At 31.0% G+C, this 16890-nt stretch overlaps 1 protein-coding gene across 1 annotated transcript; it reads right to left on the bottom strand.

The window, feature by feature from the left end:
* Nucleotides 1-5194: 5194 nt before the first annotated feature.
* LOC127708510 (thymidine kinase 2, mitochondrial-like) lies at nt 5195-16352 on the bottom strand. The gene is made up of 10 exons (XM_052213402.1): nt 15776-16352; nt 13336-13394; nt 12581-12655; nt 11111-11164; nt 10207-10296; nt 9390-9463; nt 8924-9012; nt 7044-7123; nt 6565-6645; nt 5195-5527 (listed from the first exon to the last, which is right to left on the bottom strand). Exons 1-10 carry the CDS (start codon nt 15957-15959, stop codon nt 5444-5446), a joined length of 870 nt encoding a protein of 289 aa, XP_052069362.1. The 5' UTR covers nt 15960-16352; the 3' UTR covers nt 5195-5443.
* Nucleotides 16353-16890: the final 538 nt, after the last annotated feature.

Below are 16890 nucleotides of genomic sequence, written 5' to 3'. Positions count from 1 at the left end.
GACACCTGCCAGACAGACATATACACCTTATAATCATTCCATTCACCAAATATAGTTGACCTACTGCTTATAGTTAAGAAAAACAGACCAAAACATAAAAACGTAACACTGAGTAATGAACCGTGAAAATGAGGTCAAGGTCAAATAAAACCTGCCAGTCTGACATGTACATCATAAAATATTTCCATACACCAAATATAGATGACCTATTGCATACAGTATGCAAAAAAAAAGACAAAACACAAAAACTTAACTTTGACCACTGAACCATGAAAATGAGGTCAAGGTCAGATGACACCTGCCAGTTGGACATGTACAACTTGCAACCATTCCATACACCAACTATAGTAGACCTATTGCTTATAGTATCTCAGATATGGACTTGACCACGAAAACTTAACCTTGTTCACTGATCCATGAAATGAGGTCGAGGTCATATGAAAACTGTCCGACAGGCACAAGGACCTTGCAAGATACGCACATACTAAATATAGTTTAATAACCTATTACTCATAATAAGAGAGAAATTAACATTACAAAAAATCTTTTTTTTCAAGTGGTCACTGAACCATGAAAATGAGGTCAAGTACATTGGACATATGACAGACGGAAACTTCATAACATAAGGCATCTATATACAAAGTATGAAATATCCATGTGTTCTACCTTCTAAAATATAGTTTTTAAGAAGTTAGTTAACGCCGCTGAATCACTATCCCTATGTCGAGCTTTCTGCAACAGAAGTCGCAGGCTCGACAATAAAAAATAAATGTTTGGGACCGATGGGGCATGAATGAGAGTGAGATAAACAACAGATATGTATAAAATCTTTATTTTGACATTCATGTATAAAAATATCATCGACTATCAATGAATGATTGGGACTAATTCTAGCAGTTGACTATTACAGAGTTCAATATTTCAATTATGGTTTGTATGGAGACCATAATGCATGACATTAAGAGTTAGTAACATCCTTTCCAATATAAAAAAAGTACTTCAAATCTTTACATTTTTACTATCAAATTTAGAAATATAAAAAAAAGGCTGTGTTGCCTATCATTGATAAATTAAAAAAAAATAAAATGAACGAAAACTACTTTTGAAACAACAAAATATAAATTGTGGTCCTATGCATTATGATATATCTTTTTAAAGGAGTTATATTCATTCAAGTATAACCAATATACACACTTGTAAGCCTCAACTCCATTGAATATCTACAGACATATCTAAAAGATCAAGCTAACTGTTTAAATTTGAAAGGGAAAGAAGAAAAACAATGGGTAACACTATATCCCCTAGTCAATGTGAGTGTTCAGGCAGACAAATTTTCACAATTGATTAATATATATTTCTGGAGTCAATTGAATTTGCATACTTCGATATATATATTATAGACATCCTTAAACAAAATTTATTGAGCCTCTTTCAAAATTGTATATTTATGTTTCTTCAAAATATGCAAAAATAATAATAAGTCAACAATACATAAATTGATGAAATTGTGACATGGTTGAAAAGAACCACAGATAAGTTCAAATGTAATGGTAAAATATCAACAAAATAACACTTTGAATAATAAAAACATGAACAAACAAATAAAAAAAAAAAATCATAATTGAAAAATCAATAAATGAACTAGTTCTGTGTGGCATAATTCAAAAAGCACCTTTGTTAACAAATAAGATTCTGTTTCTTCATAAAAAATTTGAACACTTAAATTATAGCTGACAAATATTATAACTGAGGTATTGAATAATTTTTGGAACACAACATTATGGCTTCTATCACAGTACCTAAACAGTGTGCAATTTTGAAACTTGTTTACATATATTTGAATCAGTATGCAAGTTTTAAGACAATTATATTTTTAATTCAAATAGAAGTGGAATAAAAGATGTCAAAATAAGCTTTCATTAAATTTTCAAATACTGTAAAGTTAGAAATAATTGCATGCATTTATTATCGCGATATTTTATGAAGACAATAATGCAAGTTTAATAATTGCAATTTCCGGAAATTCTACATACAGATATATGTAATAGATATCAGAATGCGAGTTAATATCATTGCGATACTCATTCAGTCACATTATTCGCAATAATTTTTGAATTTACAGTATCATATTGAGGTAGATGAGATTGAACAAGGTGCGACTTTAGATCTTTGATGTGTTTTAATTTTGCATGTTATAATTCATACTATTTGGATACCGTGACAAAAGTACTAAGCAACAATTTATGTCAACGAAGGCAGTGGTGTAACCAAATGAATAGCTACCAATTCAACTTCATACAGCAAACTACTGAAAGTAAAAATACCCAGTAATTAGATGACTATACGGTCAATAAAATGCATTTTAACAGACTTGAAAAGATATGTCATCATAACAGTGATATCATGTATAACTATCGAAAACACTTACATGTTTATTTATTACTAGCTTACTGCATTGTACTTCAATAAATACAAATAAAAAATTTTATTCAGACTTAAATGCACAAAATAGACACCTTGCTGAAAAATCTACTACAAAGACCAAATTCAGCAGTAATGATAATCTTGTAAATATCAATGCATTACCCAGTTTGTTTTTAAAGATGCCCATATAAGGTTAAATGCTAAATTGACATTTCATATACAGAAGGAAAAAACATAAATGTGTGGCATGTATCTTAAAATAAATCAATGTTTAATATCTAAATCAGAAATAAAAACTGAAATTATTCATTTTCTTCCCACAATTTTCAAAAAAATATAAATAAAAGTACAAATACAACAAGTTTGACAGTTATACAAGTATAAAGTAGAAATTGAATGATTCATTTCAAGCAAGAATATTAACTAATACTTATCATCGTATAAAAATCACATGCATACATGTATTTAAAGTATCGCTTAAATTCTTCTTTATAAAAACTTTTATTTTTAACATTTTCAAAGAGGAATTCAGACATAATTAAATTCTTATTTATAAAGACTTTATTCTTAAGGGACCACAGATTTATTCTAACGAGGAAGCTCCGAGCATGCTCGGGGGATGCTCGGAGCTTTTTAAGTAGGCTCTTCTCAGCAGTTTATGTGACAATAATTATCATGATCCATTAAGATGTCAATCAAATCTATAGCACTTCTATAATAAGGAAAGTAGAGCATTAAAGAGGAAGCTCAATTAACACCTGTGTAAACATCTGGTCTATTGAAATGAATCTTGCATTAATTTTACAAAACTACAAAATAGATGAGAAATTCTTCAATAGAACTGTACAATGCTTGGAAAGAAATATCAAGTCTTCACAGAAAGAAAATGTTTTTAAAACATTTTCTGAATAATTATCATTCTTTTTCAATATAAAAAAAATACTCAAATTTTATATTTAAAATATAGATATATTTTAAATTTATACTATATAAAATAAAATATAAAAATCATCAAAGACACAAGCTATGGTTATTTATTTATAACCATACTACCAAAACATAGTACATTCAGTTTCATGTATCTTGGGTGTTTCAAAGCAATAAAGAGATTCTATTTGGTGTTCTATAAAATATTTTGGAAATTTTAGGGGACATGGCTACTAAAGCTTGTAAACAGGGAAAAAAGGGGAGAGAATTTCATTGGTTAACTTCTGGTGATGTTTACTTTCTTATATGCACTGAAAAGTTATGTTGTATTTTTACTGTAGGACAGGACAGGATAAATCTTTACTCATGTCAAGCATTTCTTTATTTATAACATAGATAAATTCTGCACATTTTTTTTGAAAAATACCAATTAAACGAAGACTGATAGAGGAAAACAATTTTATGTTAGATTTTCACTGTAACACTGGACAGGATAAAACTTTACTCATGCCAAGTATTTATTTACTTAAAACAAATCCAAATCTGCACAATTTAAAAAAAATGCCAATTAAAGAGAGACATACTAGAGGGAAAACAATGGTGGTATTACCCCCTCAAACCAGCCGTCCAATACTGAATTACAACTTTTCCTAAAGTAGCCATCATTTTATATAAAAAAAAACATATTACCATTGTTTAGTTAGAGGCACTACTTAAACAAGTAATTTTCAAAATTACCTATACAAGTTATGTTGAAAATGAGGCTGTTTCAAATATTACTAAGTAACTTCTGTTAATATTATTTTTATATGTGTCCATTCATACAGGTTTTACTAGCGTTAACAAATTTTCACAGACATCTGGTTATTTTCCCAATGAAATATTAAACTATTTAAATCCTCCTGAAACACTAATTGCCTTTCTGATGCCACACTTCTTGGTCAACGATTGGTCTCTTGGGGCTATTAAAATATCATTTTCCCTTAAAATCTAAGAGATGGACAGGTATGAATAGATGGAACCTTATGATTTAATTAAGACTTGAAGTTATTTATAATTTGTAATCTTTATCAAAAACAATTACATATGTTCCTTAAATAATTGTAAGTACTAAGTTTTTCAAAGATATATAAAATAATTTATAACAGTAATATTTTTGTTATTATTTTAAAGTAACCTCTCTATACTTATCTCAAATTGGATAAATACTTAATTTTATTTAATGAAATGATCTCAAAATTCTTAAAAACTTCATTTAGTCCATGCTTCTTTTGACATTTAAAATAACTATTGAGTTATTAAATAATTTTTAAAAACAAAAAATACCTATATAAGTAACTAAAAAAAATAACTTGTTTAGTATTGCCCCCTGACTGTTGTTTGTGTCTTGATAACTTTTATGTAGCATATTATATAATATAAACTATATTTAAATCATATCAACTCATTACAAAATTTGAGAATTTTTTTATTATAAAAAAAAAAAATGATTATTAAATATTTATAAGAAAATATTTGAATGACTTTTACTTTTTGTGGATACTTGAGATTTCTTTCCAATCATTACACAGTACTGTTGAAAAATTTCTTATCTATTTTATAGTTTCATAAAATTTCATGCAAAATGTATTTGAATAGACCAGATGTTTACACAGGTGTTAATTGAGCTTCCTCTATAATGCTCTACTTTCCTTATTATAGAAGTGGTATAGATTTGATTGACATCTTAATGGATCATGATAATTATTGTCACATAAACTGCTGAGAAGAGCCTACTTAAAAAGCTCCGAGCATCCTCCAAGCATGCTCAGAGCTTCCTCGTAAGAATAAATCTATGATCCCTAACATCTTGATAGAGCAATTCAGACATGTTCGAATTCTACTCTTTAAAATACACTGGTAATTTAAATAATATTCCTGGGTATTCTAAAATAATAAATAATCAAAACATCCACATGCAACATAACAATCATAAATATAAATCCATTCAACATGACAATCAAATATAACATTAGACACTAAAATGACATAACTATTGCACTGCTTGCATACACACATATTCATCTGACAATCATACACATCTTGACTCCTATCAGTGAAATCCACATAGAATTTCTTGCCTTTTATCTTCATACAGTTGTGTTATCTCTGAGTATTCTTTGTTTGCATCAAGCACCTGAAAGAAATAAATATCACCAGGTATAAACTTTAACATCAAATAAATCTTTTATACAAAATATGAACAATATGAATCAATAAAATTCCATGGCCAGTAGGATAATAAAAGATAAAAGTTCAAAGTATTGGCAAACGGGAAGTGACTGCCCAACAGATCTTAATATTACTTAGAATAGATGGTACAACTCAACATTATAAAGTTGCACACTAAATATCAAATTACAGAGTAATATACAAGGAAAGTTCAGGACCAAAGGAGTCTGATATTGCAGTATACCATCCGACTCTGTGTGTAGGGGTATGATACAACTCAAGTTAGTGGACCCAAACTTTTTTAAATTGTCATAGTGGTTTAAGAAGATTAATCCTGCCCTTCACATTATACGTGAATTCAAATTTGACAAAAAGATGAATGTTTTATATAACCCAAAAGTCAATTGACAGCCAATTGAATGATTTTTTTTTATTCATTTATACGTTTTTGATTTGTAATAAATTTTAAAAATCGTTAATAGAGGACTTAGTTTATAATATATGCATGCATTGGTATGCACAGAATGTTTTGACACTCATTTATGACTTTAAAGGTCCTGTATATTCTGTGGTTGATGCCATATGTTATTTAATTTGCAAACGTTTTATATACTGTAAATTCAGAAATTATTGCGATTTTTGAAGAAAGGACAAAAATGCAAGATTAATTATTGCAATTTCAGGAAAATCTGCATCAGATATCATAATGCGATTTCTTATTACTGCGATAATCACCAAGTCGCAATATTTGAATTAAAACTTCACAATAATTTCTGAAAGATTCTCTTTTCCCTTTAAGTGCTGTTCCATCTTAACATATATAGTACCCAGAGAAGACATTTTCAAAACGGGGTAACTTTCAGAGGCAAATTCAAAATTCCACTCACATTTCACAGTACATGACTCAATTTAATTTAAGATTTAAAATTGCCTTCCCTGGGTCCCATGTGTATTTAAATGGAACAGCCTGTAGGTCATAGAGATATTCTGTTGATAACTTACCAATACAGGGGCTGGAAGTTTAAATTTCTTGTGTTGTATCAACCATTCTTCGTGCAAGTCATGTAAAGACTGGATTAATTCCTAAAATACAAAGTTATAACCATTCTTAATGAAGTTATGTAAATAATTCCAACAATAAAAGGTACACATTTTCAAGTAAATAAAATACAAAATCAGCTCCTTCATTACAATGTCAAGTGATTTTGTTCTGTGACAATTTATCTAAATGACAACTGATATGTAGAGGCATACACTACCTATGTAAAGAAATACAACATTTCTGTTGTTTATATTACATTTTTTTCAGAATCATTTATTGACTAATTGTTGGTGTTGACGGCACTTTCAGCACTCTTGGTTATCTCTTGGTGGCCAGTTTTTATTGGTGGAGGAAGCCAGTGTACCTGGAGAGAACCCGCAACCTATGGCAGAAATTAATCATTTTTTATTAATATATACATCTATTAAAATCAACTTACAAATGGAACACAACACTCCTCCTTCCTTGATCTTTTCTTTATTCTGTTGAAACATACTTGTGGATCAGCCCTGAGGTATACTAAAAATAAATCACACCAACATAAAAAAAAAGAACAAATGCATAAAAAAAACATACAAGTAACAAGTCAACATCAGTTGAATAAGGGCACAACATGTAAAAGAAACATATACTATTAAGATGCATACAGTAGGGTTCAAAATAATAAATTCATCAAACCTGTATAACAAATTGCATATTTACAGGCCAGTTGATATCAGATACCATTCCTTCCTATACATTCTTATTATAAATTAACAAAGTTTAAATAACCAGCAATACATTTGCATTAGTGAATACAATGGTTTCTAAAAGACTTGCCAGGTTGAATTTGATGCAAGAATTTCCTCCAACATCAACTGAGGAACATATTAAACATCATTCAATGAACTGTCAATTTTATTAGGTCTTTCCACTATTCCGTGAAAAAACCTTTAGCTTTTGTTCTGATTATTTTTTTTTCTTCCGCTTAATTTTTTTCTTGTGCTGTATTGTTGTTCCAAAAGATGTCGAATAGATTTTTGCTATATGATATCAAACAGTTTATATGCTTTTGAAACTGACACTGCTTAACCGAAAAAAATTTCTTTGTAAGAGTATCTCCCTGAACAGTGTTTTTTCTTGTGTGCACTACTCCTTTCGCAACTTTAAAAGATTACGACACAAATTATTTTACCAAATTGCACTTTTTATCCTCTGGTTGTCGTGAATAATTATGATCGAAGAGATCTGAAGATTCCATATGAGAGTTATTTCCCTTATCAAGTTATGTATTTGACTTAAGAGAAATGTTATAAAAACTCATAAACCACAAGTGATAGAGACCTAGGGTCTTTTGATTTGAGGTCCTGGGTCCACCAAAAAGAAAATGAGGCCAAGGTCAAAGGTCAAGGTCATGTTTTAATTTTTCGACATTTGGTTTAACTTCATATATATTGATGCATGATAAAGCCATTGGACTTTTTGAATTAGGTTGCCACACACATGACCTTGAAAAAGCCTACTAGAAAAAAACTTTTGTAAACCAGAAGTAGCATTTTTTGTACTTATTTTAATGTAAGTGTATATAGAACCATATTTTTTTGTTTTTATTTAGTCAAGTAAACTATCATATAATACTGGAAGGAACATTTTTCAAACCGGAAGTGACAAATTATCTTTCTTATTTCAAACAAAAGTGTATAGAAACCATATATTTTTAGAATCAGCATACAGTAAGCTATCCTCTGACACTGGAAATGACATCTTGACCCGGACTTTAATATTTTCATATCAAAATATATTGTTTCGGGTGGAAAGATCTTAAATTGTTCTTAATTATGATGAATATTGGTTTAAATGTTTAATGTTTCATAATATGGACAGAAATCAATATTATTTGTTGTCTCCAAAACAATGTTTCCTTGATTGGATATAATATTACTGTATCAAGGACTACACTTCCTTCTAGAATATGTAAATCCTCTCCCGTTCAAATATCTCCAAAACAGCATTAACAGCAGAGCTAGTTGGGACATGCCATCTTTGTCGAAGACTCCCACAAGTCCTGTCATAAGCTGTCAGAAATGCAATGCCCAATAAAACCAGATTATCAGCATAAGGGTTCAAGGCTGACTAGATAGTTATACAGGAAATATTTAATCAAGACAATCACAATCTAACCTTGTTACTCCTCGGATTGAAAAGTGAGAATTGAATCATCTTATATTTGGATTTAAAGAAGAAATCTGCTCATTACCAGAAAAGACATGTTTGCATAGTTATTAGTATCAGATTGTGATTTACAAGATAATAACTACACATAAATAAATATATACATACTGATGAGGTCTAATGACGTATTTTCTCTCTCCATTAAAAAATCAAACCATCCATTTAAAATACCAAGTTCCATACCATTTATTGTTTTGCTACAAAACGTTTAATATTTCAATATAAATTCAACTAGATCAATAATAATATTTGTGTAGGGTTTGTCTAACTTCAAGTCTTCATTCTTTCCATGCTGTTGCCGGTCTTAATTGTTTTTGCAATTTTTGTTCGTCTTCAACTTATGGGTTTTGATTTCCATTTGGTAATGGTATCACATCTTTTTAAAACTGAAATTATGAGTCACAAAACATACTGTATATCATTATTAGCCACCTACAATGTATATTACTAGAAACATTGAAAGAAGTTGAGGTACATCATGCTGCCTCGACTTTAGGTCATTTTCTAGTTTTGTTTTACCAAGTTCAGGTTTGACTGATCAGTGTAAAACAAAAAAGACATTAAATATACTTACTTTCTAAAATCATTTTCTACAAAACAATATCTAGTACTATAAAGAGATCTCTCCAGCATTTTTACAGGTTTCATCTGCAAATATGCAATATAAATATATTACAATTCAATATTTGTAGAAAGGAATTAACTAAGTTAAAACAAGGTACATTATCGGTTATTCATGTTTGCAAAGTAATATAAACAATGCCCATGTTGTGATACCTAGTACACCCACACTCTTTTTTATTTTTAAATTCAAAATATAGAAAAAAAGGAAGTAGGTGTCTCGACAGATCTGACATTACAATTCATCATGGTTGAGATGATGACCTATTTGTAGTATTTGAGAGATACACAATGAACAATTTGAAGTTCATTCAAAATAATGTAACAAGTTAAGTTCATTAAAACTATAGAAAGACTCAAAGAACGGGCAAACAAGAATAAGTTTCCAACAGAGCTAAAAAGTGCTTTTACATTACAACTCATCACTGTCAAACTGTTGACAAACATGAAATCATTCTGTTCAGTAGTTTCTGCGAAAATCTGATTAACATATTTTGATGGACAAATGGACAAGGCGATAGCAGAGGTTTCATAATCTTTCATGTTGACTGGTATATTCCTTTTTGTAGGTGGTATTTTTCAATATATTGAATGAATATAAAAATTCCTAAACTCAGGGGGTATTAATTAGTAGCATAGGAGGGTAAAAGTAACAGGTACCACCACCTAATGAATGGACAGGACGATAGCACTATTATATGGGTTTTGAGTACAAAGATTGAAGATGAAGAATTCATTAAAAGAACACATATTTTACATTATCAACTTACATGAGGCTTGACATGCATCTGTATTCTGGTTAACTGTGCATACAAATTAAATGTAAAACTCCATCTCTGTGGGTCTTCATACAACAAAGCCTGAAAAACATTAACACATTATAATACTCAACATACTTTTCTTTGACTTGTGAGGTCTTTATACTAAATCTGTTGGATGTGTATTGATTGTTTAATCTCAGAAATGACTTATTTATTTGTTGTAATTGGTTTAGAGCTATCTTTAAGAATTGCAGAAACTCTTTAGATCGATACTTTGTGAGTTTTATTTATCCTCATTATTAATCGTAATTCTGAATGTGCCTCACTGCTTGTCCCAAGTCAGTAATCAGTAATTTAGTGGTGGTCAGTTGCTTGCTACCTGTCATATTTGTTTATCATTTGTTGTTTTAGCATAAATCAGGTTGTTGCTATTTTCATTTAAAACATAAAATTTGACATGCCAGAACCTTTTATAAAATGAATTGCTTATAATACAGTATGTTTTGTGTCCATTGTTGAATGCTGTACAGTGTGTCAGTGGCTTATAGTCAGGTTCATCCTTGTCCCACATCTTATTTTAGATCAAATACATTTCATTAAACATTGGTGACCATTTATAATTATGCCCCCCGCCAAAGGTGACGGGGGCATTAAGTGTTACCCTTGACCGTCAATCCTTCCTTCTTTTCCATTTTCGTTACAAAGCTTGAGCTGGGGCATTCGTGTCTTCTCATTCTTTTATTTTTTTCAAATTGTACAATGTGTAATCAGTTATGCACCCAAGTTGAACCAAATGATGAAAAACTATTTTCTAGGATTTATATGATAAAGAAAGAAACCCAAACAATACATGCACAACTATGTATAGTAGAAGGACTTATTTTCCTGGTGCTCTATAAAACTAAATATTTACCAATGCATTATGTCCTTGTATATTTGTCCACTGTTCAACTGGTTCTCTTATAGCCTGCAAGAAAGACATTTTCTTATGTATAGCTTACAATTTGTTTAACATAAGCATCTACCTGACATATCACATCAATAAATAAAGCAAGCTCAAGCAAGTGAAAAATGTACTCCATAAAGAGTTAATTAACATTTTAAATTGTTAAGTAATTTGAATATAATGAATAGAAAATGGAAAAAGCTTTAAAAATCCTATTTTTAGATCATGATCCTTAGCAAACTACTAGGGGGAGATAATGCAGTTATAAGTTATGTTTTTTACATATCATGTCTTACCCAAGTTACAAATCTATTAGTTACTAAACAAGAGTACAATTCCAATATAATATAAACTAGAGGCTCTCAAGAGCCTGTGTCGCTCACCTGTATTAACTGATGCTTTGGAAATCATGTAAAATAAGGTTAAAATCATAATTAATAGTATTAGATATTAGATATTATAATGATATCTAAGATAATAACAAAAAACTTCAAAATTTCTGTAAAATTACTAACTCAGGGGCAGCAACCCAACAACGGGCTGTCAGATTCGTCTAAAAATTTCAGGGCAGATAAATCTAAATCTGATGAACATTTTTGCCACCTGTCAGATTTGCTCTTAATGCTTTAGTTTCAGGGATATAAACCAAAAACTGCATTTTACCCCTATGTTCTATTATTAACCAAGTCGGCCATGATGGTTGGAAGGCAGGGTCATCGGACAAATTTTTTAAACTAGATACCCTAATAATGATTATGGCCAAGTATGGTTTAATTTGTCTCTGTAGTTTCAGAAGAAGACTTTTGTAAGAGATTACAAAAATTTACGAAAAATTGTTAAAAATAGACTATCAAGGGCAATAACTCCTAAAGGGGTCGACTGACAATTTTGGTCATGACAACTTATTTGTAGATCTTACTTTGCTGAACATTATTGCTGTTTACAATTTATCTCTATCTATAATAAAATTCAAGATAATAACCAAAAACTGCAAAATTTCCTTAAAATTACCATTTCAGGGGCAGCAACCCAACAACAGATTGTCAGATTTGTCTGAAAATTTCAAGGCAGATAGATCTTGACCTGAAAATCAGTTTTACCCTATAACAGATTTACTCTAAATGCTTTGGTTTCAGAGATATAAGCCAAAATCTACATTTTACCCCTATGTTCTATTTTTAGCCATGGCGGCCATCTTGGTTGGTTGGCGGGGTCATTGGACACATTTTTTAAACTAGATACCCTAATGATGATTGTGGCCAAGTTTATTTAAATTTGGCCCAGTGGTTTCAGAGGAGAAGATTTTTGTAAAAAGCTAACGACGACGGACGCCAAGTGATGAGAAAAGCTCACTTTGCCCTTCGGGCCAGGTGAGCTAAAAATACAAACAATTCATGATGTTGATTTTATAGTAAACAGTTTTGTAATTTGTCTTACCTCAACATTAGGAGATGATCTGAAGTACTCTAATAATGTAGTCTTCCCACAGCCAATATTACCCTCTACCGAGACCTACAAAACAATAACTCATACAATCTACTGCTAACATTTGTGTAATAAAGCGGTTTGTTAACACAAGTTTTTCCCTAAAATAATGTTTAACGAAGAACAAAAAAGATGCTATGAAGAAAAGATTGTTATTAAATCTATTCCAAGTTATTAGTTTACGATTTTTCAAATTGTTATCATAAAATATGGAAACCTTCTTGAAAAGAAACCTCCAAAACTTAAGATTTTGACAAGGGCTAAATCTAATGATGCAACTTGAATAGGAGTTTCTAAATGTTATGACAATGGATGTGGCCTTTGTGAATAATCTTACATCTTACATTGTATCTTAAACTTTTTTTTAGGGGAGGGGGGCTAGAATTTGGTGTTGATGGCAGATCTTTCATAGTTTCTGTTTCTGTTAAATTGCATCATAACATTTTACACTCATAGAGTTTACAGCTGGAAATATCAAACAACCACTTGTCTATTGTTGAAGATTGTATATTAATCTCTATTTGGCTTTCTATTTGTGGTGTCATTGGGTTGTAATGTCATTGATGAATACCTGAGTTTTCCTTTCATACAAATATACTCACTTTATATCCAGTATGTAAAAACATCAAATTTGTTAAAACGGACAAAAATTTCCTTTATGGTGATTTATTTGGCTGACAAAGTCCAGTGTAGCCCTTGATACTTACTGTATACTTTTTCCCTTTTGGAAGCAAGGCACCTATGTCATTCAGTTTGTTTCCCATAACTGTAAAATAAAATTTTAATGATAAGCTTCAATGGTGGTCTACATGTAGCTATTGGTTGTAGTCTGGTTAAAGTCAATGAACCATGACTGAAGGTGCAGGGCACAGTGTTCTCCCCAGGATTTTTTTAAGGCGCAAAATTCAAGGGCGCGTAACTCTTTTTTTAGAGTGAACGTTTGTGATCTGAAGCAATAAGTCATAAATCATGACATGCAATATGAATTATAATGCTTTGTGTTATGTGTTTAATAATGCAGAGTATTAATGAATTACAAGAATATATATATGAAATAAATTGATTTTAAACAAAAAAGTTATTTATATTCAGTCAATTAAAGAAGTCAAAATATAAATATTCATCTCTACTCTCTGCTCCTTCTAGGGATATTGTTTCAAGATAGTGTTATTTTGTTGGACAGTCTGTTCCTCAACTTTGTCTTTATCCTCTTCAGGGTTAAAAATTAAACCCCCACTCACAATAACTTTTGATTATACCCCCTTTAACATTTCTAAGCCATGAAAACTCAGTCAGCCACTTGTCATTGAAACCAGAAACATGGTGCTTGCTTTTATCAATTGCTAAAACTTGAGCTTGGTTGGGATTAGGAAAAGCAATGAAATCTGCTTATACTGACAGTGTAGACGGAGGTGTATTCCCCTTTTCATTAGAAGTCATTGGTGTGAAAAAAACTTCTACTTCCATCATCTACCTTTTGCTTATAATTCACCCCTTTGTTATTTGCAGAGAACATGTTCATTCAGAATTAATAAAATCGAATATGGTTAATATATTTGGTATACAACTTTTTAAAACAATTTTTTTTTATAAATGAACAGCTGACCAGTTTCCGTAGTTTCACATTACGCTTCCGTGCGTATTATTGTTTAATCCTATCTTTGGCGGATAGATATAAACGAAACTTTACAAATTCGTTAAAGTTAAAACCATTGAAATTATTTACCCAGTGACATTATACAGAAGCTGCGGCGATTCTGTACCCGTGTTGATTGTCACATATTTCCCGACGCACGGATTCACGATCGATGTTCAATGATCATTTTATTTCTACAAATATGACAGTTTCAGACGAATTTACCTTGCAAGCAACATTTTTTCACTTTCTATTAAAGTAAATCACTCCTCGTTATCTTTAATCAAACTTTATTTTAATTGTTTCAACTACTAATACTTTCATTCATAGTTTTCATCGTAAATATCTTTAGCAATGTGTATTCAAATTTATCATGTGTATTCAACACGTTCATTGGTCGTGTTTAAATAGATTCTTCTTCTCGACCAATAAAAAAAATCGTTATATAAATGGTCAAGTGATCACACACACGATGTGTAAATACAATGTATTTGCGATCTATTTCTTCAATTTCTGCACTAAAGTTTTAAATTTTTTTAATTTTCTTCAAAAAATATATATCTTCTTGATGATCATTTAAGCTAATATTACCAGATAACATAGTCCGATAAGGCTGAGATAAGCGTGGCTCAGGTAAAACTAATTATCAGTTAAATTATAGTGCGTAACACTGACCGACCCATCAGCGGTGATCAGTAACTTGACAATTTTAACCAACATTTATAATGAAAATGTGAAAATTAACACGCTGCGGGATCAAGTATTAAGGGACAGCGGCCAATTAAGACGCTGCGGGATCTACAAAAATATAATGAAGGCGCTGCGGCACCGCAGCGTCATATCGGCCTGGGGAGAACACTGGGGCAAAATAACCTCTATGGAAATGAGAAATGCCAATGCTATTACAACTTCATACTAAATACCATTGACTTATTGATTCCTTTTAAACTGTCCTAAACACAAAATTTGACATGTAAACTATATAGTTGCAAAGTTTTTGAAGTCAATAGACCATGACTGACGGGGTGGGCCAAATATTCTCCATGCCCATGGAAATGAGATGTGCCATTAATATGCAACTGCATACTAAATAGCATTGACCTACCACTAGTGGTTCCCCATAAACTGACCTAATCACAAACAAATACATTGTTGATGCTGCCGTTGTAAACAGTACACCTAGTCTTGTTTTTTGACTTCGTTTATGCAAGACAAAAAGTATTTTTGCATGACATCTGGTTATTCAGAGCTATATCTCGGCAAATTCAGCTAAGAATTCATATGGCGTACGAAAACATATATCCTCGTCTCATAGGTTTTCGTGCTATTAAGAATGCATTGTGACGTCACAATTTCCATTGAAAAGCATGCATAGTACGAATTCATATGACGTACGAAATCATGATCTGACCATATGATCTGACTTAAAACAGTGTTGTGGAATAGAATAACAAACAAAAAAACAAATAAGAATGGATTTTTTTCATTTAACGTAGTTAACATATACAAACCATTGCTGTCGATCTGTTTCAATGGTTTTCTTCCCAACATTTTTTCTTTATCTTTCTTCCCCAGAAATTTTTTCCGTCCTGTCCAGCTTTGCGATCGGGCGCCTTGAAGTTTCCCACCAAAAGATCGCATCAAATAAGCCGCGCTATTAACAAGTCTCTGTTGATTGGACAATATTGACAACATAACCTTTGATCAGACCGACATCTACCGGTGACCCTAATGGAAGTAAACATTCGCACTTCAACGCTCATTAATCACTCATTACTCCATTTGACTCCCTTTTTCTGGATTTCACTGCGTTTCACTGCGACTGCTTATGATTTTTTTCAGGAAAAAATATATTTAAGTATGATAGAGAGGTCTTCTAAAATTATATAATGTGGATCAAACGTGCAATCAACTGACTAAATAAAAGCTCGTCATTCCATTCTTCATTCGCTTGCAAGAAAAATTACAGAACTTGTTTCCACTTTTAAGTATTGTTACTACACTATAAATATATTTCTCCAGGTCGAATGTAACAACCTCTAGAAAATATATACCGTCAGCATGCTTTCTGACGACTGGATTCATATGCAACTTATGTGCTGGTAGCACATAATTTTCTACATGGGAAACCAGTAACGGTGCTATGTAGATATATGCCCGGCAAATTTGACCAACCTCTAAACTAAATAAATATACGATGGATTAAATCTCAGTTTCCGTAAAATGGGACACACCACTATTTCAGAATCACTATATATTCAACATTTTTTTTTTCAATTTTCACAGCTCTCAAAAAATTCAATCTAATCAAAATTAAATGCACGACATATCAGAACTGGACTGTAATCTGAGACTACTACAACACATGTGTTATAGTAGTCTCAGGAGTAATTAAAGGATTTAATTTTAGTTAGATTGTCTAAGTCAAACTTCACGAAACTATGTATACATTCTGAATTATATCTTTATCATCTTCAACATTCAACATTCCAATTTCCATCCAATGTTTAAAAATCTCGTAGCTCTCTGATTTTCAAAAAAATAATTAGCATACTATTTAGCACATCCTTAGAGTGTTATAGTAGTCTCAGGCACATCAAACTTTACATGTACTTCTCATTCATAA

This window comes from Mytilus californianus, unplaced genomic scaffold (assembly GCF_021869535.1).
Source record: "Mytilus californianus isolate M0D057914Y unplaced genomic scaffold, xbMytCali1.0.p SCAF_7, whole genome shotgun sequence".
In the NCBI taxonomy this organism is placed as follows: domain Eukaryota; kingdom Metazoa; phylum Mollusca; class Bivalvia; order Mytilida; family Mytilidae; genus Mytilus; species Mytilus californianus.
This window is presented reverse-complemented; position numbering and strand designations above follow the sequence as displayed.